General features: G+C 43.7%; 1 protein-coding gene and 1 pseudogene across 1 annotated transcript in view; one reads left to right on the plus strand and one right to left on the minus strand.

Annotated features, from left to right (window-relative positions):
* Positions 1-24,940, plus strand: part of WDR70 (WD repeat domain 70) — a 300,629-nt gene that overhangs the window by 269,398 nt on the left and 6,291 nt on the right. Inside the window, exons 14-17 of the mRNA XM_062212004.1 lie at positions 3,309-3,409; positions 4,824-4,903; positions 7,190-7,306; positions 8,379-8,541. Of these exons, the coding sequence (XP_062067988.1) occupies positions 3,309-3,409; positions 4,824-4,903; positions 7,190-7,306; positions 8,379-8,541 (461 nt within the window). The remainder of the gene's footprint in view (positions 1-3,308; positions 3,410-4,823; positions 4,904-7,189; positions 7,307-8,378; positions 8,542-24,940) is intronic.
* On the minus strand, positions 17,016-17,456 carry LOC133774620 (calmodulin-1-like; annotated as a pseudogene).

The raw sequence follows: 24,940 nt of genomic DNA on the forward strand, positions 1-24,940 counted from the left end.
ATTTATACACAATGGAATATTATTCAGCTATAAAAAAGACTGAAATTCTACCATTTGCAGCACAATGGACACAGCTGGAGGACATTCATGTTGAGTGTAATAAGTCAGACACAGAAAGAGAAATATTGCTTGTTTTATATGTGGGAGCTAAAATTTAAAAAACAAACAAAATAACAGAAAAAAGAAATGTCTGTGTATATCAATATCCTGCAAATATAGTTTTGTAAAACTTTGTTTTATAACTATGTCACAGCAGTGGTTAAGAATGTTACACTTCAGCCGGCGCCATAGCTCAACAGGCTAATCCTCTGCCTTGCGGCGCTAGCACACCGGGTTCTAGTCCCGGTTGGGGCACCGGATTCTGTCCTGGTTGCCCCTCTTCCAGGCCAGCTCTCTGCTATGGCCCGGGAAGGCAGTGGAGGATGGCCCAAGTGCTTGGGCCCTGCAACTGCAAGGGAGACCAGGAGAAGCACCTGGCTCCTGCCTTCGGATCAGCGCGGTGTGCCGGCAGCAGCACGCCGGCTGCAGCGGCCATTGGAGGGTGAACCAACGGCAAAAGGAAGACCTTTCTCTCTGTCTCTCTCACTGTCCATCTACCTGTCAAAAATAAAAAAAAAATAATAAAAAAAGAATGTTACACTCCTATAGTTTTAATGATCTGTGATTACTTTAAAATTTATTATATATTAGTGAAATGGTCATTTTTCCATTCAATTATTATTCATAGTCAATATCTATATTCCCACTGAACTAGGTTCTGTTTGCTTTAAGAAAAAATAGGATGATGTGAAGAGTGTCATATTTAAGCAGGGACTTAAAGAGCTGAATCTTGACCCTGTCTTAAGTAGGGTTACATAAACGTGACTTTGTGAAGTTATATTTGTGACTCTTCCCCCTGTTCCCATATACCTGCCAGTGACCATCTGGAAATTTCCAGCGGTCTAGGCATGGTTCTCAATTAGTCTCAGTGGTAGAGCACCTGGAAGTCAGGCTGTACTTTGCATTTTCAGACCATGAACTATTACTACACTTAATTCCATCTTACGAACCATGAGCAATTTTATTAGGAAAAAATGCTAGTTTTCTACCCTTGCATCATGAAGTAGGCTCCACAAGCACACGTACAAAGCAGTGATAATGCAATAAAAAAAAAACCTGTCAAATATATAAAATTTACTATTTTCAAGTTTTCCTGTTAATGTTTATTCACTATTGTAAGTTTTATCATCTTTTAGAACTTGCTAGCAGACACTATAGATTTAAGTAGACACTGGGTAGCAAGCACTATAAATTTAAGGAAAACTGGGGAAATAAAACCTAAAATTATGAAAACTTGCCCTTTTAACTTTATTTTCCCCTACCAACAGGAGAAGCAATCATTCTGACTTTATTTTCTCCAAAGAACATCTCAGTCCTCTTCAGCAGTGCATAGCTTAAAATACACTTGTCCAGTTATGTCAGATAGGACTCAGAAGTCCTGCCGGCTCCTCTTAGCACCTGTATTACCCTCTGGAATTGCTGAGAAGAATTTGTAGCCATTTAACCACCTCCATATTTTTCTGCGAGCCAAGGGGCAGTCAGAATTTCTATACAAAAGGGTCTCAGAGATTCTCAAATAATTCTGTCTTAACAAAAGAGTGGAAAAGTTAGAGAAAAGGAACCAAAGAAATTCAGCCCAAAGTAGATTTAGGAGACAGAAGTACTGTGATTTTCCTTTTACCATTGAAATGAAATGGCTGTGTCTGCTTGTTCCTTGGCTGCCATACATAGCTTAACAAGTGTCCGGTTGTTAATGAACATTGAATTGATGCTTCCACTCCTTGCTCAGTCAGGCTGAGTTCTGCAGAATCCCATACATGATGTTTCTGGCCCACTAATGTTAGCTTCATCTTTTTTTTCCTTTTAATTCTGTCCATGGTATCCCTCCCAACTCTGCCCTCTGACCACAGAGAAAAATTAAAAACAAGTTGTGGTTCTCACTGAGAAGTCCTGGTTCTTCATGACCCCAGAGCACTGCTCACTTCCCTCACCAGTAATGAATTCAGATGAGCATGGCTTCCAGACAGCTTTGCGTTTGGTTTAGTGGTGAGTCTGTAATCTGCATCTCTGCTTTCCTTCTGCTGTTGTGCTGCTGCTTTATCTCATCGATATGAAAAGGTTCTTACGTGCTTACAAGTGTGTGCTGGTTCTGGAAAAGCCATACGAGGTTTAGATCTTTGGAAACTAAAAACAGTAACCACCTGGCCTCAATCTGCTGTCGAGAGGGACATACTGTGTGTGTAAAGCATGAAACACAGATCTAAATCTGTTTTGGTGGTAAGCGCAACTGAGTGTTGTGGATCCAGCATTTCATGATGCTCACCTCACATGGAAATGGAGCTGGGAAGCCTAACTTTGTGGTTTCATGACTGTCAAGAAAAAGGATATTGTCAGGAATGAAACATGGTTTTTTTCTACTTTATTTGAAAGGTTGAGAGGGTAGAGAGAGAAAGAAAGAATAAGAGAAAGAGATCTCCCATCTGCTGGTTCACTCCCCAGATGCCCACAACAGCCAGGGCTGGCCTGGCCAAAGCCAGGAGACAGAAACTCAGTGCAGGTCTCCCGTGTGAGTGTACCAGAGACCCAGCTACTTGAGCCATCATCTGAATGCCTGAGCAAGAAATGGGATTGCAAGCAGAGTCAGGACTCCAACGAGGCATTCCAGTATGAACTGCATACATATCTTAGTCATTGCACAAAACTCCCACCCCCAACTTCTTAATTTTATAGATAATTTTATAGATAATCAGTAATGGAATGGAGCTTAATCTTAAGAATACATCTTGATAATTGAGGAAAAAATATCCTAAAAGTTACTAGTAGCTATTGGGGTGGTATTTGATTTAGTAAACAAGCCATCAGAGTACCAGCAGGATTTTTCCCCCAATTTTTTTTTTTTGACAGGCAGAGTGGATAGTGAGAGAGAGAGACAGAGAGAAAGGTCTTCCTTTTTGCCATTGGTTCACCCTCCAATGGCCGCTGCAGCCGGCGCATCGCGCTGATCCGAAGGCAGGAGCCAGGTGCTTCTCCTGGTCTCCCTTGCGGGTGCAGGGCCCAAGCACTTGGGCCATCCTCCACTGCCTTCCCGGGCCATAGCAGAGAGCTGGCCTGGAAGAGGGGCAACCGGGATAGAATTTGGCACCCCAACCGGTACTAGAACCCAGTGTACTGGCGCCGCAGGCAGAGGATTAGCCTGTTGAGCCACGGCGCCGGCCTTTCCCCCAATTTTTATTTCACCTCTTTAATTGACCTATGCCTTCTCTTTTCAGAGTGTTGTCCGCTGCCTGTGGCATCCAAAACTGAACCAAATTATGGTTGGAACTGGAAATGGATTGGCTAAAGTCTATTATGACCCCAACAAGAGTCAGAGGTATATCGTAACTATTGCCTGTTTCAGATGGATGACAACAACTGGGGCGAGGGCTTTTTTCACCCCTGCTTTTATTTATTTCCCCTTTGATGAGGAATCCACCCTTTTAGAAAATGCAGCTGGCCCAGGGTAAAGCCTCAAACTCCTTGTATTGTGCTTTAGAGAGGCTTTGGGTATCACCCTTGATCCATACTGAATTCAAAGTGAAAGTTTCCTGGGGATTTGCAGTTCTTTAGCTGAAATGTTGAGTGCAAGGGGGGAAACAGGCCTGCCCACTTTGCATACCATCCTGGACAGTGGCATTAGCAGTGATGCGTGTAAGGGATTAACAAAGCGGGGACCTGGCCACTTACAGGAAATGGAGACGCCTCGTCCATTTTGATGTTTTCTTCTTCGGCATTCAGCATTTTGCTGGTTTGGGTATCCAGCAAGTTTATCCTCTGCCAGCAGAAACAGCACCAGTTCTTTCCCCTAGACCCCATGCCTGCCAAAATGCCAAATCCAAGAATCTTTCTGAAAATTTCCATGCACATGGTGAATTCCCTGGGGTCCCATATAAACCTGGTTTGTGGTCTTACATCCTTTCTGAGGATCTTCTGTTAATGAATATTAATTGACCGTAATTTTGCTCTAAATAAAAGCAGACATCCCTGACTTCCTTCAGAATTTCTTGGGTTGGAATTGGAACCTTGGACCTAAAACAATAAAGTTATGTATATGTTAGGGTACTGAAGGACAAACAGGATTTTTTTTTAAAATATAGGAATTGAAAATGCTGGTGTAATTAGGGTGAGAGAGAGTGTATTTCACCTGAGTAAGCAATGCATACCCATTTGGAAGGTGCCTTCTTTGGGATCTCTGTGTTAAATATTCGATTATTTGTATTTGCATCTCCTGAGAGGGCTAGCTCAGTATTGGTAAGGAGAAGCAAGATGTTCTAAGCACATGCTTTGTGAATTTTACCCTTCCTTGGGCTGTAGCCCCTTGGCAGCACTGCCAAGCTGACTCTGTCCCTGACCTTGCACTTTTGCATTAGATATGTGAACGAATGCCGCTTGGGGTGTAGACCACCAGATTGCTTCCATCTGGGACAGAAGCTAAAATTTGAACACGGTGGCCTTTGGGTGAAAAGGATCTTAGTTTTTTAAGTGACTTCTAGAGGATTTCTCTTTAAACCTGTGTCCAGCTGCCCAAGGGCTTCTCCAGCCCATCACTTGGTAGTGACCACTCACTGATGGACTGGCTTCCCCCTAAACTTAATCCCTTATCACCGGGACCCCGTCTGTTGCTGTCTCTCAGAAAGTCACAAAAGAGTGTGCACTGAGTGTGTTCCTAAAAGTATCTAATGCTTTTGATGTAGACTTTCCATTTCTAAAACCAAATAAAGGAAATAATTTGTTTTTACGTCCCTCAGGGGAGCAAAGTTATGTGTGGTTAAAACTCAGCGGAAGGCGAAACAAGCAGAGACTCTAACCCAAGACTACATCATCACTCGTAAGTCGTTAGCCTGTCTGTCAGACGTTTCACTTCTCCTCTCACATGCTATCGATTGTAGCATCTTCAAGACAGGAAAAGCCCTTGGCACTTAGGCACATATTATTTATTTTTTTAAAAAAAGATTTATTTATTTGAAAGGTAGAGTTACAGAGAGGCAGAGGCTGAGAGAAAGAGAGGTCTTCCTTCCAATGGTTCATTCCCTAGATGACTGTAATGGCCGAAGCTGCGCTGATCTGAAGCCAGGAGCCAGGAGTTTCTTCTGGGTCTTCCATGCAGGTGTCAGGGGCCCAAACACTTGGGCCATCTTCTACTGCTCTCCCATGCCATAGCGGAGAGCTGGATCAGAGATGGAACCGGAATGGGATGCTGGCACTGCAGGTGGTGGCTTTACCAGCTATGCCACAGCGGCAGCCCCGTTAGGCACATATATAAAATCTCCCATTCGTGGGGACTGGACTGTGAGCCACGGAACGACTACTCCTTCTGTGTCTGAGATTCATCACAGGGACATGGCTGTTTCATACATCTTTCAACCCCAAAGGGAAAAACAAAAGCCTATCTGAGCCTATTGCACGACTCCATAGCAGCCCTTTAAAGAACAAGAGTCTGTTTTAAGAACAAATGTGCGAGAGTGGCGATGCTGGACTTGGGAGGCCCGGTTCTGTCCGGTTCCACCACTACCTGGCAGTCTGTTGTTGAGCAAGTGAACTTCATCAGGACAACGAGGAGACTGGACGAGGGTCTCCAGCAGCTCCCTGCGGAATCCTGGGATCGTGCAGCAGACTGATCCAGAGTGAGAGCAGAGTGCTTCCCCAGCCGGAGAGGCTTCTTTCAGGGTTGTCACACAACCTCATCCGTCTGGCAAGATCTCTGTCACAGTCTTAGACCTGTGACAGGTGCAGCTAGGAAGGGAATCTTGGCTGCGACAGGGATTATCGTGAGCAGATGGCCTGTCCAGTTTATCCGTGCCTCAGTCCAGAGTGCAGGGGGCGCTGTACTGCTGGGCTTTCTCCCTGGGGTGGATCTCATGTGAGACCAAGTCCCTCAGAACTTATGGTCAGCAGAGATCCCATGACACTTTTTGCAAGAGTGGAAGTGTTAAAGGCGGTGTCATAACCAGTCTAGCTCATGTAATTACACGCGGCCTACTTAAATTCCTCTGGTCGTTTGAAGTGAAAAGCTATTTTTCCCCCTCCTAAAAATATGTTGTGTCGTGTTGCCCAACAGAGTGACGGGTGGCTGTGTCCCTCAGCTCCCCTGACTCATGGCAAGCGTGTCCTACTGTGAGGGCTGTGGTTCTGGCTCCTGTGGGCAGTACAGGCGGAGGGTGGGAGGGGCGCTGGAGGAGATCCTGCACTGTTACAGACCTTTCGTTCATACTGTAAGCTCCCTTTAAACCTTTATCCTCTTTCGCTGCATCTCCAGGAAAAAATGTCTCTTTTAAAAGAGGTTTCAATCTGCATGTAAGGTTCGAAAGAAATTATTCTAGTGGGTTTTTTTTTATCAAGAAGAAAAAATATTAATACTTTTCCTACCAACTCTCTTCCTTTCCTCTAGAGTATTACACAGTTTCTTTTTTTAAATTCTTATACTCATTTGTGTTCTGAAATTTAATTCTGACATCAAGTAAATAACGAACAGCAACCAAATACTGCTCTGATTTGCATCCCCTTGTTTTGTGCATCTTATAGGAGGGAGGGACAAGGCCCCATGGAGTCCCTGTGCCAGGAGGTGCAGGCACCCCCTGCCTTCAAGGCAACCTTTATCCCAGTTCCAGTGAGCCAAGTGCTCCTCCCTTCCGGTTACTCAGTGTTGTCAGCTCCTCCTGAGAGGTGGTCACATTTCAGAAACGTGTGAAGTGAGTCCAGTGTTTATGAGCCATCTGAGGAAACTTCAGGGCTGACGGGCAAGCTGTTGGCATTATTCACATCTGGGTCCTGTAGGAAAAATAAGAGACAGTCCCATTAAGTGTTTCTTTTCAGAAACCACAGAAGCTAGGTTTTAAGTGCTCCCCATGGTCGGGTGGACGGGGAGCCTCGCCACGGTTGCCATGACAGGACTTGCCAGTGTTTCCTGAGCGCCACTGGCTGCTCGGAGGCGTGAACAATGAGTCTGGCATCAAGCAAAGTTGGCTGATTGGTTACAGTGAGACTGTCTTGTGTTGGTAGGTGAAGCCTGTCATTCTGACTCCCATTTCATCTTTGAGTTAGTCATGCTTCAGCTGTGTTTTTGGATGGAAATGTTGTTATTACAATGCAAAGTCTCAAATGTGACTTGTTGTAGCGCACGCCTTGCCTATGTTCCGTGAGCCCCGCCAGCGGAGCACGAGGAAGCAGCTGGAGAAGGACAGACTGGACCCCCTGAAGTCGCACAAGCCCGAGCCTCCCGTCGCAGGCCCAGGTGACTGTGATCCAGCGGTGACTGCAAAACTGGTTTTGGGCTGGTGTGGGGTAACTGACACAGAACAGGGCCATCTTTTGGGCCTGGATACTTTTTTTTTTTTTTTTAATCTTCAGAGAGGTTTTATTAGTTGGTGGTTTTCAAGCGTTTTTCTTTTTTAGCACCAGAACTTTCTGCTTGATGGTCTGCAGCAGAGTCCAGTGATAAAAATGGAGTTGTTGTGCTGGGTGACAGAGGCAGCCTGGCTCCTTTCTGCTCTGTCTCGACTTGAGCCCTCTGGGTGGTGACCTTGGAGGAACTCTGGGGCTCCGTGGAACCCAGTGTTAAAATCCCTGCTCTCAATACAGGCTTAATATACATGGGGCACTTTGACCAGAATCCAGGCTGGGTTAGGTTTCACACAAGGCAGAAAGTGGCCATAGTTCAGTTCGGTGTTGATTAAATGGAAGTACCCCATCACTAGAGATGAAGAAATGTTTTAAGATGAAGAGTTTTTAAGATAGCAGATAGGAGAAGAAAGCAAGCATCCCCTGAATTCGCCAGAGTGTAGCACATACCTTCACTGGAATTCTGTTTTCTAGTGTCATCTGGTAGTGTTCATCTGTCCCAGTTTCCCAAGCCTGTGGCTTGATCTGAGCCTGAGTTCTGGACCTGTGTCTACTTGGCCTGTCATTTTTATGTTAAAAGTGGGTAGCAGGGGCCCAATCACTTGGGCTATCTTCCGCTGCTATCTCAGGCACATCAGCAGGGAGGTGGATCAGAAATGGAGCAGCCGGGTCTTGAACTGGTGAACCAATGTGGGACACTGGCATTTCAGGTGGCAACTTAGCCCGCTGCCCGACAACACCAGTCTGTGTATAACAGTTTGAAACAGTTTCATCTTGTTTGAAAATGTCCTGGGGAAGTTGAGGTCTGGTGACTTCTCCCTCTGATTCTGATCACGATGAATGAAAGATGAAAGGACATTTCTCATGCTCTTCAGATCTGAGCTCAGATTAGCACGGGATGCCCAGGTATAGCTGCATTTCCATACTCACTCAGCTTCTCATTGGTTTTTTTCCTTCTGAAACAGGCCGTGGTGGCCGCGTTGGAACCCACGGGGGCACTCTGTCCTCCTACATTGTGAAGAACATCGCTTTGGACAAGACCGACGACAGCAATCCCCGTGAGGCCATTTTGCGTCATGCCAAGGCTGCAGAAGACAACCCATACTGGGTCTCTCCAGCATATTCCAAGTACGAAAATAACTTTGTAAAGTTGAAAAATTGTTATGTTTAATGAATTTGGAAGAACAAAACAATGATGCTTGTAAATTCTAACTTCTACAGTTCTTACTTCATACTTGAGAGTGAAAAATAGGGCAGGTCCTCATAGTCTTAAAACCTAAGCATTTGTTTATATCTTAAGAGTCTAAAATAGTGCATTTTATTATTTATTTCTTTTAGATTGATTACTTATTTTGTTTATTTGAACATCAGAGACAGAGAGAGAGAGAGCGAGCGCTCACATCTGCTGGTTTCCTTCCTAAGTGCCATAACAGCTGGGGCTGAGCAGGCTGAAGCTAGGAGTCAGGAACTTAATCTAGGTCTTCCATGTGGGTGACAGGGACCCAACTGCGTGAGCCATCATCTTGTTGCCTCCTAGGATGTGGATTAGCAGGGAGGTGGAATTGAGAGCAGACCTAGGACTTGAATCCAGGACCCTGATACAGGATACAGGTATCCTAAGCAGCTTCTTACCATCTGTGCAAATGCCCACCCCTAAGATGATGAAATTTAAAAGGCAGGTCCTTCAGATTGATGGCATGGTGTGAGCCATTATGTGAAACAACAACACTGTTTGTGTGTATTGCAAGTGAAATGGGGCAGTTTGTAGGTTGGCTATTAAGGACTTTCATTCATAGACCTGTATATGGAAGTAACCCTGCAGAGGAGATCCTGGCTGCTCACATTCCCTCAGGTAGCTTCACAGGGGTGAAAGTGTACTTTAGTGTTCATTTACACTAAAGAAACATTACTGTAGAATTTTTAGTTTTTAAGTTTTTAAAATTTGTGCTTCAATTAATCTTATAGAAAATTTACAAAAACAGCATAGAGAATTCATGGATGCCCTTCACCCAATTTCTCCTAATGTTAATATCTTACATGACTGTAGTACAATTAATTATGAAATTAGCATTGTTACATACAGATAACCAAACTGCAGGCCTTACTTAGTTTTCACCATTCATATCTTTTCCTGGTTCCAGGATCTCATTCTGTATGGAGTTGTTATTTCTCCTCAGTCTTCTCCATTTGTTACAGTTTCTAGTTTTTCTTGCCTTTTGTGACCTTGACACTTGTAATGAATACTGGTCAGTTATTTTGTAGACTTTCTCTCAGCTTGGGTTGGTCTGGTATGTTGTCACATGTAGAATGAAACTGTGCGTGCTGGGCAGAAGAGCAGCAGCAGCACCAACACACACAGGACTGAGGTGTCCTTCCTAGTGCATCCCACCAAGGTCTTCATGCGGTCAGTGTGTCTTACTGTTGTTGACGCCACCTTTGGTCACTTGGTTAAGGCGGTGTCTGCCAAGTTTCTCCACTGTAAATTTGCTGTCACTCCATTTTTAGTTGATACATTTTTGAGAGGTTATAGTTTAAGACTGTGCAAATTCTGTTTCTCCTCCAATTTTTGCTGTCTGGTATTAACATCCCCAGCTAGATTTGTCTGTAACATTATTACTGTGGAATTTGCCTGATGGTGATTTTCTGTTTCCCTCATTTCTTCTACATGTACTAACTGGAATTCTGCCTAAAAAAAAGAGGTGTCCCTTCCTTCCCATTTAATAACTTTTCAAGTGTCTTTCTAATGTTAATATGGTTTCTAAAATGCTTATTTTATGCGCTAAAATGCAATACTCAGGCTATCATTACTTAGTTTGTCACTCAAATTGCTCCAGTTTTGGCAAGTAGAAGCTCCTTTACAATGGTGTCTATCTGTCTGTCCTTCTTTCTTTTAAAGATTTGTTTTTTGTTATTTGTCAGTTAAAAAGGGGGGGGGGTAAGAAGGGAGGGAGGGAGGGAGAGAGAGAGAGAGAGAGATACTGATCTTTCATCCACTGGTTTGCTCCCAAGATAGCTACAATGGCCAAGGTTGGGCTGGGCTGAAGCCAGAAGCCAGGAGCTTTTCCCTGGTCTCTCGTATGGATGACAGGGACCCAAACTTCTTGTTGGGCAATCTTCTGCTGTTTTCCTGGGCCATGAACAGGGAGCTGGATGTGAAGTAGAGCAGCTGATATTCATACTGATGCCCATATGGAATGCCAGTGTTACAGGTTTTAGCTTTACCCACTACACCACAGTGCCAGCCTTACCTGTTTTCTCATCGATCTTTTTAGTTTCTGGTTTATCTTTTTTTTTTTTTCCTTTTATTTTCTTCCACAAATGAGTAGATAAATCTTGTATTGTTCTTTCTTTCATGAAGGGTAGCATAGTATAAATCCCTCTATTTTGATCTGAGTTCTGTTTGAAAATCTATGTTGGAGTATAATTGCAATGTATGAACACACGTATAAAGTAAAATGTCATTATTCTTTATATAATAATGCTACTCAAATCCAGCTTTATCACAGAATTATTGCTAATCTGTGATTACTCACAAAATAGTTATGGAAATGCTATTTCATTAACATTTCAGTATGAAGGCTTTTTAAAAAACTTATTTATTTCTTCAGAAGGCAGAGTTACAGAGAGGCAGAGGCGGAGGCAGAGAGAGAGAGAAAGAGAAAGAGAAAGAGAAAGGGAGGTCTTCCATCTGCTAGTTCACTCCCCCCATCGTCACAGCGGCTAGAGCAAGGTCGATCCAAAGCCAGAAGCCTGGAAGCTTCTTCTGAGTCTCCCACGCAGGTGCAGGGCCCAAGCACTTGGACCATCTTTTACTGCTTTCCCAGGCCATAGCAGAGAGCTGAATCAGAAGTGGAACAGCCAGGACTTGAACCAGCACCCATATGGGATGTTGGCACGTAGGCATTGGCATTACCTGCTATGCCACAGTGCCTGTCCCTAATTGATTTTTTAAAACTTGTATATATTTAAGATGTATAACTTGATATAATAATTTTATGGGCTTTTCTTTTCTTCATTTAGCAGAATAACCTGGAAATCACTCCCTATTAGTTCATAGAACTCATTCTCATACTTTTTCACAATTGCATGGTGCTCATTGTAGGGATGTATTATAGTTTATTTAACTTCTCTCATATGTATGGATATCTGTTTCCAGTATTTTACAATAGTGAATAAACTTGTGTACATATTTGTATTTTTGAAAGTATATTCAGTTTTTTTTTCTTGATGACTTTATATGATGCTGAATTTTTCTTTCTTGTTATGAGAAAACTAGACACTGGTAGCTTTTTTTTTAAAATTATGGTTAATGTAAGATTTATTTATTTATTTGGAAGTTTGAGTTGGAGGAAGGGAGGGGAGGTGAGGCGAGGCGAGAGGCGAGTCTTCCATCCACTTGTTCACTCCCCAATTGGCTAGAGCTGCACCGATCCAAAGCCAGGAGCCAGGAGCTTCTTCCTGGTCTCCCATGTGGGTGCAGGGGTCCAAGGACTTGGGCCATTTTCTACTACTTTCCCAGGCCACAGCAGAGAGCTGGATCGAAGTGGAGCAGCTGGGACTCGAACCAGCACCTATATGGGATTCCAGCATTGCAGGCAGCAGCTTTGCCCATTACGCCACAGTGCCAGCCCCATACACTGATAGCTTTTAAAAGCATTTGTATGCTAGGAAAAAAATCCCGCATGAACCAACTCAACTTACGTGGTATACTGATCCAAGGCCCTTGTCTGCTGATCATTAGGAGCTATTTTTCTCAAAGAACAACGAAGTGTCTTAGCCTGGGTTCCCCAGAAGCAAACCCTGAAATGAAGACTCATGTAAAGGTGATTTATTAGGACATGCTCATGGAGAGAACCAGTAGCAGAATGGAGCCATGCACCAAAGCCAAGTAAGCATGCAGTTTTCAGCTAAGTCCCAGAGAGAGTCTTCTTGCTTCAGTCCCACAGTGTAACCCTCCAGACTGTGGTCAGAGTTGTCACGGGCAAGGGCATGGCAGTTGGAACATTGAGCTGTTGATCATTGGTAATGGCTGGAGATGGATTTGGGAAAGACATTCCCCTAGGCACTGCCAGCCCTCCAGAGTTTTGGAGACAGATGCCACTGCTGTGAGTAAAGGCAAACTGTATGGCAAATGCTCATAGGGTTTGAGAGGTTGTGGGGGAGCACTGTGTCGTCCGCTGTAGATGTGGGAGCAGAACAGGCTTGTACAGTGTACGGTCAATGGTGGTTGTTTATAGGGTGTATTAACAGCCAGGCAGCACAGATGGAACATCTCTGAACAGTAAGTTGGATAATATTACAACAGCTAAGAGGGTCATCTCAAGGCTGGCCAGCTTGTAGTGTGCACTTAGCCTTCTTATAGAATGTGTGTGTGGATAAGCTAATTCACATCAACACATCACTGGCAGTGAGATAAGCTTTAAATTATGTTTATGTTGACACACTATTATTAGAATTTTTTTTTTTTTGACAGGAAGAGTGGATAGTGAGAGAGAGACAGAGAGAAAGGTCTTCCTTTGCCGTTGGTTCACCCTCCAATGGCCGCTGCGGCTGGCACATTGCGCTGAGCTGAAGCCAGGAGCCAGGCGCTTCTGCTGGTCTCCCATGCGGGTGCAGGGCCCAAGGACTTGGGCCATCCTCCACTGCCTTCCCGGGCCATAGCAGAGAGCTGGCCTGGAAGAGGGGCAACCGGGATAGAATCCGGCGCCCCAACCGGGACTAGAACCCGGTGTGCCGGCGCCACAAGGCAGAGGATTAGCCTGTTAAGCCATGGCGCCGACCTGAATGTTTTTTAATACTTCAAAAAATTTGTTTAGAAACATACCATAGATGAGGAGAGGAAAGAAAACAGGGCCATAATTTAAAATTTGCTGAACATTGTGGGTGTCATTTTAATGGATAACTGTTCCATATGTGTTTTATATATTTACACATAAAATAAATCATTGAGATATCCCCAAAACTACTTTAAAATTACTGTTTGATAATAATTGGCTGGTATTAGAAATTGTTTCAGAGGTAGGAACATATCAAAGTCCTAACTTACCACTGGAGAAAATGAAATACTTAGGAGATAGCTTTTTTTTTTTAAGTTTTAAGTCATTTATTTAATTTATTTTTATTAGATTATTTGTTATTGACACACAATAATTGTATATATTTGTGGGCTACGATGTCACTTTAACTTTTAAAACCTGCTAGGCACAAAGTTATTGTTAGAACCCAGACTGGGAAACTGGCCTTAGAATTTTCAAGTTACTGTTCTAAAGTCTAACAACTAATTATTTTTTTCAAGGATCAACTTCACTTTAGTATATAATTTACGTATGATTTTTAAAATAATACATATAATTTTTTTTAAAAAAATGCCAACAGTACTAAAGGGTAGACAATGGCCTTCTTACACTTAACTCTCAGTTCCTTCATTCTGTTACTTAGGGATAGCAACCGCTGCAGGTTCTTGTGTGTCCTCCCACAGAGTCTATGTGTAAATGAACAAACGTGTCTAAATACAGTCATTGTTTGAAAACACAGGTGTACAGTATGACTTACAAGTTGGTTTTTGGTTTTGTTTGTGTATTAATTAGCATGCATGTGAGGCTTGGGCCAGATCCAGCAGTCTATATCTGACTCATTCCTTATATGTTCCATTGTATGGATTTATTATATTTTTCTATAACAGTGTCCTCTTGAAGAACAGTTACATTGTTTGCTTTCATAAGCAGTGCTGGAGTTAATATCTTCTGACATATATATTTGCCCACATGTGCAAAGCTTCTAGAAATAGAATTGCTAAGTCAAAGGATATTTGCATTTTAAATTTGTTTAGATGGTGCCAAGTTTTTCTTGAAAGAAATTTTTTAACTAGCTAACCCAAGTGTCTCCTCCTCCTCCTCGTTAAGAGAGTGTTAATTGTATCTCAGCCAATCTGATAGGTGGAAATTCCTAACTCATTGTAGTTCTAACTTTTTTTTGTAGTTTCGAGCATCTTTCATATCTTTCTGCAGTCTTTTTCCTGTGAACTTTTTCATTTTCACCTTTTACCTATTATTCTAGTGGTTGGTTGGTCTTTTTCTTATAGATTTATAAAACTTCTTCCAATTAAGCAAGTTAACCCTTTCTGAGTGTCAGGTATCACAAATATTTCTCAGTCATTTTTAATTTTATTTTGTTTATGACGTTTTTCCTATATGAAAAAAATAATATGGTCAGAGTTAGAAATTTTTTTCTTCTGGAGCTGTTTTAGTTAGGAAGGCATGTGCCATCCAAGATTATTCTTTTTTTTTTTTTTTTTGACAGAGTGGATAGTGAGAGAGAGAGAGACAGAGAGAAAGGTCTTCCTTTTTGCCGTTGGTTCACCCTCCAATGGCCGCTGTGGCCGGCGCATCGCGCTGATCCGAAGCCAGGAGCCAGGTGCTTCTCCTGGTCTCCCATGCAGGTGCAGGGCCCAAGCACTTGGGCCATCCTCCACTGCCTTCCCGGGCCATAGCAGAGAGCTGGCCTGGAAGAGGGGCAACCGGGATAGAATCCGGTGCCCCAACCGGGACTAGAACCCGGTGTGCCGGCGCCGCAAGGTGGAGGATTAGCCTGTTAAGCCACGGCGCCGGCCTAGATTATTCTTTTAGTTCTCCTATATTTCCATTTAATACTTTTATAATTTCCTTCTTCAGACTTAAATCTCTAATTAGCCTGTAATTATTTTAGTTGGAAGGCATGAGGCAGCTATAGGCATTACAACAAACCCGTGTCTTCAAAAGCAGAAGCTGATTTTCTCATCATTGCAGATGCCAGAGTCTGAAGTCAGGGGGGTAGCAGGGCCACACTCCCTACAAAGGCTATAGGAGAAAACTCATTCTGTGCCTCCTGTAACTGCTCGAGGTCTGTAGCTCCATCACTCCTGTTGCCTCTTCCTTTGTGTTGGTCTCCCTTGTTGTTTTCTGGGGATTGCGTGTGATGATAGAATTTGAGACTCTCCCAAGATACTCCAGGATTATTTCCTCATCTCAATACTTAATCACATCTGCAAAGACCTTTTTCCCAAGTAAGACAATATTTATAGGTTCCAGGGATTTGAGGGGACCATTTCTCAGCCTATAATGTGGAGTTTCAATTTAATCTTGTCCCATTGGTTAGCCAATTGCTATAACACCTTTTATTGAGCAGTCTAATTTTCCTCATTGAATTGAAATGATACTTTCGTATACGTAATGTATTTATGTATGAATCTTAGTCAGTTTTGGGTTCTCTGTCCTGTTAATTTGTCTGTCTATTCAAGGATCATTACCAAATAGTTTTTGTTATTGTAGAGTTACTGGAATGCATTCTTCTTCTATTTTAAGTTATTATTATTATTATTATTATTATTATTTTTGCTAGGGGGAGAAAAAAAAGACTAGTTATTTACAACTTGAAGTGGAGGTAAATTGTAGTTTCTTCAGCAGCAGTGTTGATGGTTGTGCTGGGGTCCATAGCCACAGCCACTCTGCCGGCCCCAAGTTATGCTTCAGGCTTTACAGAGCCCTTGGGAAAGGTTTGTAATTAAAAATTTGTGTGAACAGTGACAGCTTGACACCCATCACGCTAGTGCAATGCAGACAATGTTGAACCAACATACACCAGCATGCCACCGGGACGTGTCACTGTCACCAACGTGTCGGAACACACAGTAGGACAAGAGGACCATTTCCTAGTGGGGCTACGTCTCAACAGCTTCTCCTTCGCCCATTTTACTGCGCGTTATCCTGAGGTAAACCATTTTTAAGTGTGTTTGTTTTCAGTAAACCAGTGCTGACAATTTGTCTTAAATTGAACTGGAACCCATCTGAGGAAGTTTTGAATTTTTTTTCCTTCACTTTTTGGTTTTAATACAAACGCCTGACGGCTCAGTCATCAGACTGCATGCATGGCAAATGGCCAGCCCACACAGTGTATTATTAATCATCAGCAAATGGAGCCTGCAGGCGCCCACTGAGTGCTTCCTTATCGATAAGGCCGTGCAAGTGTTTGTAGTGGACAGCAGCTGTGTAGCTTGATCTCCAGAGGACAGGACCACCAACCAGTGCGTGCAGATTTTCTGTGTTTGTGGACAGGTGTTACTTTTGACATTCAGTTGTACTATATAGAAACAGAAGGAATAAATACACCTTTTTCTTTTTTTTTTTTAAATTTTATTTTTTTGACAGGCAGAGTGGACAGTGAGAGAGAGAGAGAGAGAGAGAGAGAGAGAAAAGTCTTCCTTTGCCGTTGGTTCACCCTCCAGTGGCCGCTGCAGCTGGCACACCGCGCTGATCCAAAGGCAGGAGCCAGGTGCTTCTCCTGGTCTCCTGTGGGATGCAGGGCCCAAGCACTTGGGCCATCCTCCACTGCACTCCCGGGCCACAGCAGAGAGCTGGCCTGGAAGAAGGGCAACCGGGACAGAATCTGGCGCCCCAACCGGGACTAGAACCCGGTGTGCCGGCGCCGCAGGCGGAGGATTAGCCTATTGAGACACAGCACCAGCCTAAATACACTTTTTTCTTTCTTTCTTTCTTTTTGGGCAAGAGTTAAGTAAAAGTTTCAGTTTGATTCTTCTGGAAGGGGAAAAGGAGTTGTGAAGTAAGTCTTCATTTTGCAGTGGTCATCTGTACAAATTCTTCATGGTGGGCTTTGCTGTCTCCATCCCTATGTGCTTCTCTGATCATTTCATTTGCTTCTTCATCTGTTGGATTTTCCCCTAACTTTGTCATGAGGTGATGTCGTTCTGCTGCACTGGTGTAACCGCTTCCATCCTTGTCAGAGACTCAGAGTGCTTCGTGGATCTGCTCTTCACTATGTGGTTTTAATTTTTCTAGCCACCATAGTAAAAAATTCTGGGAAGTCAGTTACCATCAAGCGGCCACTTCGTTGATCATATCCTGCAGTTCAGCTTCTGTTAGGTTCTGACCCAGTGACCTCATGACAGTTCCAACTTCCTTTGTTGTGATGGTGCCATCACCATCTGTACTGAATAGCGAGAAGGCTTCCTTGAATTCTGCAGTCTGTTCTTCTGTTGGTTGGTCAGCCATGGTACGAGGGAAGAGAGAATGATCAGAGGGAGCAAAGGTGGCCATACCAGTGCCGGAGCTGTGATGGTGTTTGGGGGCCTCTCCTGTTGCTGCTGCTGCTGCTGCCACGGCTCCCTGAATGCCGGCTGCTGTCCCCACCTGTGCAGCCTCACTCCCAAACTCATTTTTCTTGTTGGAACTTGTCAGTCTGTTCTTGCAGATCTCCTTGACTTTACTCTGGGTTGTCTGGCAGCCTCCCTCCAAAAAATTACTCATGCCATTTTTAGTGGAATTGTATTTAATGTATATATTAATTTAGATAGAATTTTATAATATTGATTATTTGCAACCAAGAACCGGCTACTTAGTCACATCACTGTACCCCTTGGTAGTATTTTAAAGTTTTCTTCATGTAGATTTTTCATATTTTCTTTTATTTCTACTTGTTTTTTCTTTTTGTGCTATAAATAGGATCTTCACCAATTTATAACTTCTTTGTATTTGGAAATGCCATGTAGTTATGTAAGTTTACTATTTAATTGTATATACATATATATATTAGTTTTTTTTTAAAAGATTTATTTATCTATTTGAGAGGCAGAGTTATAGACAGAGAGAGAGACAGAGCGAGGTCTTCCGTCCTCTGGTTCCCTCCCCAGATGGCCACAACAGCTGGAGCTGGGCCAATCCCAAGCCAGGAGCCAGGAGCTGTTTCTGGATCTCCCATGTGGGTCCTGGGGCCTAAGCACTTTACCTCTTCCTTTCCAATTTTTATACCTAGTATTTCTTTTTCTTATCTAATTCTGTTGACTACCATCAGAACAATATTGAATAATTTTAGTGATAGGACACATCCTTTTCTCACTTTGAACTTCACAGGAATGATTCTTCTATTAGATTCAGCCATATGAAATTTCTTTTATGGTAGGTGAAAAAGGTCAAATATTGGCAGTTTGATGTTAGTCAACCTAATGGTATTTCCTCATAAAATGTGATAAGCTTTGAAAACACACACAGAAGGTGTTAAGAAAGAAGCTATCTCTTTCCATTTTATGTATTCAGCAAGGATTTACTGAACATCTACTGTGTGTCAGATACAGTTCTAGGATATGAGGATGTAGAGACAGATAATAAATAAATCCATAAATGTTAAATCATGGTAAGTGCCAAGAAGGAAGCTGAAATAGGGCTAAGGGGTTGCGGAGTAACCAGAGGGGGCAGAGGAGGCCATTCTGAATATGGTGGTGAGAGTAGAACCTCTACTGAAGTGCTCTTCGAGCTGAGTGAAATGAGAGTGAGCCACGTGGGCCCGAGGGAAACCCCCTGCAAGGGCCAGGAGCATGTGCACCCTGAAGAGAGGCTGGATTTTGTTGAGTTCCTTCGCCCCTGTGGGAGTGATCCTGTGATTTTTCCACTTTGATCATGACTCTGACTAATTATATTACTAGATTTCCTAACACAAACCCTTCTGGCATTTTTGATAACCTCTCATGGTTGTGGTTTATCTTTTGCCGACTGACTCTCTCAAGATTTTTGTATGTTTTTCTTTTCTGTATATACCTTCAAACTATTTTGAATGCTGTCAGACTTATCTCTTTTATTAAAAAAATTGATAAATTTCACTTGTAAAACTGTCAAACTCTGGTGGTTTTATGGAGTGGAGGATGAGTAGAAATTCTTTCTTTCCTTCCCAAATAGTCTCTTTGGATTTTCTGACTCCTTTGTGGCTGCTTGCTGATTTTTCTTGGACAGTCATTCATCTCAATTTTCATGTTTATTTAAAGAGAATCAATTGAAGCCGAAGGTGTTTTGGTTCATTGATAACTATTACCTAAAGTTATTTAGTGAGATTTACTGTTGAATCATGTGCTAGCTTAATAGTAACTGCAGGCTGGGTAGAACGGGGGTTGTGCTATCTTCACCTTGCTTGGGAGGAAGAGGCTGCAGCTTGTAAATCTCCAGTTAACAGTGGTGAAACCAGAACTGGATGTCAGTTCCCTTGACCCCCGATCTCACCAGGCTTCTCAGAGGAAGTGCTTTCTCCTGATGCACACCTTTCTACCATGGCATGTTGCTCCCATCCCTTTCCTTCCACCCAGTTTTGTCACCTTACATTCTTGCATATACTAAGTTCATGGCACTGTCTGTGGCATGTAATTTGTTAGCCAGGCTCTCTGTGCTATTTCTCCTGTGTTCACCTGCTAGTGTATGCTGTTTACTGCCAAGTGGCAAAGTGTTTGAAGGGAAGCTAATATTTAAAAGGATCTTTTCATAAAGGTCACTGTAATTGAGAATGTGTGTCTGGTTGTTTTTCTTCCCTGCAATTGCCTTCTGTCAGTGATGAAATGAAGATTTATTTACTGTATATCACTTTATCACAGAAGAGCACAGTTAGACACGCTGCAGTTCTACCTGCTTGCCCTCAACATCTACTCTCCTGTGTTCTCTAGTGATGAGCATGAGGAGTCTGTGAGCACTTTACATTTATTGAATGAGTTTTTGGCACCAGCAGTGTAATAGCCATGAACGTTTCAAACACAGCAGGCTCATAGGGGACTCTTGTTCAGCCACACTCGGGTGGATTTGGTTACAGTGGCTTGTTAAAAGATGCTGCTGGGGGCAGGAGAACAGAGCTGGCTGGGGAGTGGGCAGGATGTGGATCCAGAACGCTATTAGCTTACACATCAGACGGGGATAGATGTGTGTGGGAGCCTGGCTCCCAGCCAGCAGCCTGACAGCCTGACAGCTCTGTCAACCATGGTCACTGTTCCTGCCAGTTAAGCTGCCATTACTGCTGGTTCAGTTTAATTTTCAGGGTGCATGTCTTATCTGATACAGATTGAGTCATGCTGAGTTAGTAGGTAATATTTAAGGAGGTCATTGTGAGCAAGTAAAGGTTTGTGTATTATTTGTGTCAGGAAGAGATATAAATCCACAGGGAGAAAACTACCCTCCCCCCCCTCGAGTTATATTTAGGTGACTAGCTGTCACTGTGTGCCATATTTCTGTGTAGGATCCAGGGTTTCTCGGAGTGGTTTTTGTGAACACCTGCATTAGAGTCAGGTGTGTGTTGGGTGCAGGGGTAGGGAGGGGTGGGGGAGGGGATGGATAAAAATGCCCATTTCTAGATTCCATCCTGACTGCCTAGGGTAGACTGTTGGACTATATTTTAAGATGTGCCCCCAAATGATTGTTTTGTGCACCAACCTTTCATAATAATGTAAAATTAATTATTTGAAACAAACCACAAATGCTCATCTCTTAAGAAAATTCAGACTTGTAATTTAGATTATTTTCATAGTATAGATTCATAGTGAAGAGACATATTTACCTAACAAAAGAGTTTTCCCCAGGACTTAAAACCAAACTGCTGTATTATATTTAACATATAAATTTTAATTTTTTAGATTTATTTATTTATTTGAAAGTCAGAGGTACACAGAGAGAGAAGGAGAGGCAGAGAGAGAGTCTTCCATCTGCTGGTTCACTCCCCAATTGGCTGCAATGGCTGGAGCTATGCCGATCCAAAGCCAAGAGCTAGGAGCTTCCTCCAGGTCTTCCCATGTGGGTGCAGGGGCCCAAGGACCTGAACAGTCTTCTACTGCTTTCCCAGGCCATAGCAGAGAACTGGATTGGGAGAGCAGCTGCAACTCAAAGTGGTGCCCATATGGATGCCAGCGGCACTGCAGGTAGCAGTTTTACCTGCTATGCCACAGCACCTGCCCCAACATATAAATTATTTTACTAAATATATATCCTACGTACAACTTTTTGAAAATATGTCTATTACATGAAATGAGGAACACCTGATATCTAATGCAAACCATCTAATAATAAGACATTTAAAAATTTGTTTATTTTTCTTTATTTGAAATGCAGAGAGAGACAGAGACAGAGAGAAAGATATCTTCTGTTCTGCTGGTTGTCCTCCCCAAGTGCCTACAATAGCTGGGACTGGGCCAGGCCCAAACCTAGAGCCTGGAACTCAATCTGAATCTCCCAAGTGGATGGCAGGGACCCAAGTACTTGAGCCATCACCTGCTGCCTACCAAGGGTGCACATTATCAGCAAGCTGGATCAGATGCAGACTGGGGACTCCAATATGGGATCCGGGCAAACCACCAGCTTCTTAACTCCCATGCCCAACATCACTTCTGTTGTACCTACACTATGCTTGTTTAAAAATTATATCATATATATATATATATATATATATATATATTTCATTTAATTCTCATAGTGGCCTTATGAGGTAAATGGATGAAAAAACAGAATTGTAACTTGACCAAAGCCACAGAGGCAGTAGGTAGCAGAAGTGGGATTTGAATGGCTTCAGAGTCCAGCAGTGCACTGCTTCTCATCATAGAACAACTGTAGTGCTCTCAGCAAAGTTGAAGCTGTAGGCTGGGGAGGGGCAGAAGGCACAGGAGACAGAGAGAAAGGACGAGACAGAATCCTGCCCGAACCACAGATGGAACTGCTAATCCTGAGTCCTGGTTCTTTGTTCACTTCTCACCAAGGACTCCCAGACTTTGAGGAAACTGCTCTTGATTTCCAGGCGGATAAATCCTCAGTGGAAAATCTGAAGAAATGCAAGCAGGACAAAGAATTAAATCTGGCCTGTGGTGCAGTGCCACAGGTGGGAAGGCGGTGGAGTCCTCCTCCCCAGTCTCCATCTCCTGTGGCCGCAGAGGTGGACACCCATGGTGACTGTTGGCATGTGGCTGTTAGTGTAAGGACGTCAGCAAGAGACATGGGTGAACCATGCACTATGGGGCAGGAGGACCGGGAGCAGGTTCCCCTGACAGCGAGGCTAGCAGCCAGCCACAAGCAGCAAGGTGGTCTCCTCATCTTGAGCCTGGCCTTGTCCAAAGAGGTGGGAAGAGGGCCCTGCAGTCTCCACCCAGAATGGGAGCCCGGCAGCCTCTTCTCTGAGCCCCTCGTCCCAGGCAAGCCAGGGCCTCTGTGGCCCCTGCTGCTTTCAAGAGAGCCTCTGCCCATACCTACAGGCTGCATATCCTCACCACCATCTCGCTGGACCCAGGTACACCTTCAAGATACCAGAACCACAGGATGTTATGTATTTGGCTGGTGCCAGGCTCGGAGGCTGGACCCTGCCTGCCGTGGTGAGCAGCCCCTGCAGGAGTGCTCTGCTTGTGGAGGGCCTGGGCAGGGACCTTGTCCACCTACTGAGCCCTCATCGCCAATCCCCACCTTCTAGGTCAAGATCTTCTTACCCGTTTAAAAAAAAGATACCTGTAAACTTTTAAAAATAACTTTAACCCTTTTGTAACCACAGAGAGTTGGGGAGCTGGCAGTGAACACTCCCCACCCCTCCCTGCTTTTTTTGTTTCTAAAGATTGATTTATATATTTGAAAGTCAGACCTACAGAGAGAGTGGGAGAGAGAGAGAGTACTTTCATCTCCTGGTTCACTCCCCAGATGGCCATGGCTGGTCCAGACTGAAGCCAGGATCCTGGACTTCATCTTGGTCTCCCACATGGGTGGCAGGGGTACTCGGCACATTAGCAGTGAGCTGGTGCTCCGGTATGGGAAGCCAGCGTCACACGCGGCTGTTTCTCCTGCTGTGCCCCGTGCAGGCTCCTGGTGCACACTCCCTTTGGAAAACCATCCTAAGCTGGACTGCCACCAGCTGTGCAGCATGGGGGCTCCCTCGTGGAGCTTCACAGGACCGGTTTCAGGGAGGGGATTTGGGCTGAAAACCATAGAGCCAACTCTTTGTCCTTTCTACCAAGGTAAGTGACACCTACACCCCAGGAAACAGATGTTGCTAAATTGTGGAGAAAAACTGAGCGGCAGTGAAGCTGAGAGTGCTGGTGTGGAGCCGGCCTGGTGCAGCTGAGGGGCACTGGACCAGGGGCCAGGAGTCTGCGGTCACTTCCCGCTCCGCCACGCCCTGTGCGTCTTCTCTTCCCTGAGGCCGTTTTCCACTGGGAAGTGAGCGGCTAGGGCTGCCCCGAGGCCCAGCTCTCCTGTAGGTGTTGAGTAGAAATTGTGGCACACAGTCATGTGTTTCAGAAATGAGAATGAGGGTTTGGTGGGTTCGCTCAGGCCTGTGTTCTTGGAAGGATTTATCGGTCTGAATTGCTCACCCATTTGATGAAAAAAGGACTTAACGTTCTTTTAAAAAGGTAGCTAATGGCTTTCCATTCTTCTTTGCCGCTTTCCCTTTCTTTATTACTTTTTTCAGTTTCCACATAAGGCTCTTTCTCCACCCTCACACAGTCTTCAAACTTGTCACACATAACATTACGCATTAGCGTGCCCTATTAATGAGCCTGAGTAGTGCTTATTTACTTTCCAAAATATTATGTATTCATTTCCTGAAGAAAAGAGAAAATTCTTTATCTAGAAAAATCTTGTTGCCTCTCATCTTATGTGTCCTTAATGTAAAAAAAAAAAAAAAATCTTTTCTTAGCTCTTCACTAGAAAGAAGGGACCAGTTCAAGTGGAATCTTTTGGTCAAGGCTTTTATTTAATCTTAATAATTCTGCAATTGTGATGACTGGGTCAGAGTTCATCTGAGCCATATTCATTCTAACAGGGTTAACAAGTGTGTCAGATTGTCAAGTCATGGCTATAATTGACTTTGGCTTTGAGGTTTTCCTTCATAATAAACAATGGGCCCTGAGCCAAAAAAGCTTGTGGTTTATACTCACTTACTGATGATTAAATAAAACAAGTGATTTTCCCTTGTACTCGTTCTGTTACCAGGACTCTTTTTGCTTTATACTTTTTGAATGAATCATATTAGAAGGACGCTCAATAATTAAAAAGAATATGACTGTGGACTTTCCACTGCAGCTTGAAAACATTTTGATGACTTCACTCTCTTTCCTAAGTGCTGGAGAAGGGGTGCAGAAAGCATAGGTCAGAGCTTAGTCAGATGAGAAACAAGCAGAAGTACGCACGCCTTGAATGTCTCGTGCAAAGATTGCACCCCAAAATACACTTGGAGAAAATTGCAGGGGAATCTTTGCTCATTACTCGCTATGCAACACAAGGTTCTTCTGCATGGAAACACTGAAGGTGGACTTGGGCTTCTGACATTTTTCCATAGCACACAGATGCTGGAAGAGACTTCCTTTGTTGTTTGTCTCAAATGACTTTCTTTTTTTAAAGAAAGATTTATTGTTTATTTGAAAGAGTGACAGAGAGAGAGAGAAAGAGAGAGAAATTGAGAGAGAGAAAGGGATAGAGAGAGAAATTGTCTGTCTGCTGGTTCACTGTCTAAATGGCCACAATAGCCAGGGCTAGGCCAGGCCAAAGCCAAGAGCCCAGAACTCCATCCTGGTCTCCCAAATGAGTGACAGGGACCCAAGGACATGGGCCGTCATTCACTGCCTTTCCAGGCATGTTAGCAAGGAGCTGGATCAGAAGCAGAACAGCCAGGACTCAAATCAGTGCTCCCATGTGGGATGTTGGCAATGCAAGTGTCAGCTTAACCCACTGTACCACAGTGCTGGCCTCTGTCTCAACTTTGT

Source organism: Lepus europaeus, chromosome 15 (assembly GCF_033115175.1).
Source record: "Lepus europaeus isolate LE1 chromosome 15, mLepTim1.pri, whole genome shotgun sequence".
In the NCBI taxonomy this organism is placed as follows: domain Eukaryota; kingdom Metazoa; phylum Chordata; class Mammalia; order Lagomorpha; family Leporidae; genus Lepus; species Lepus europaeus.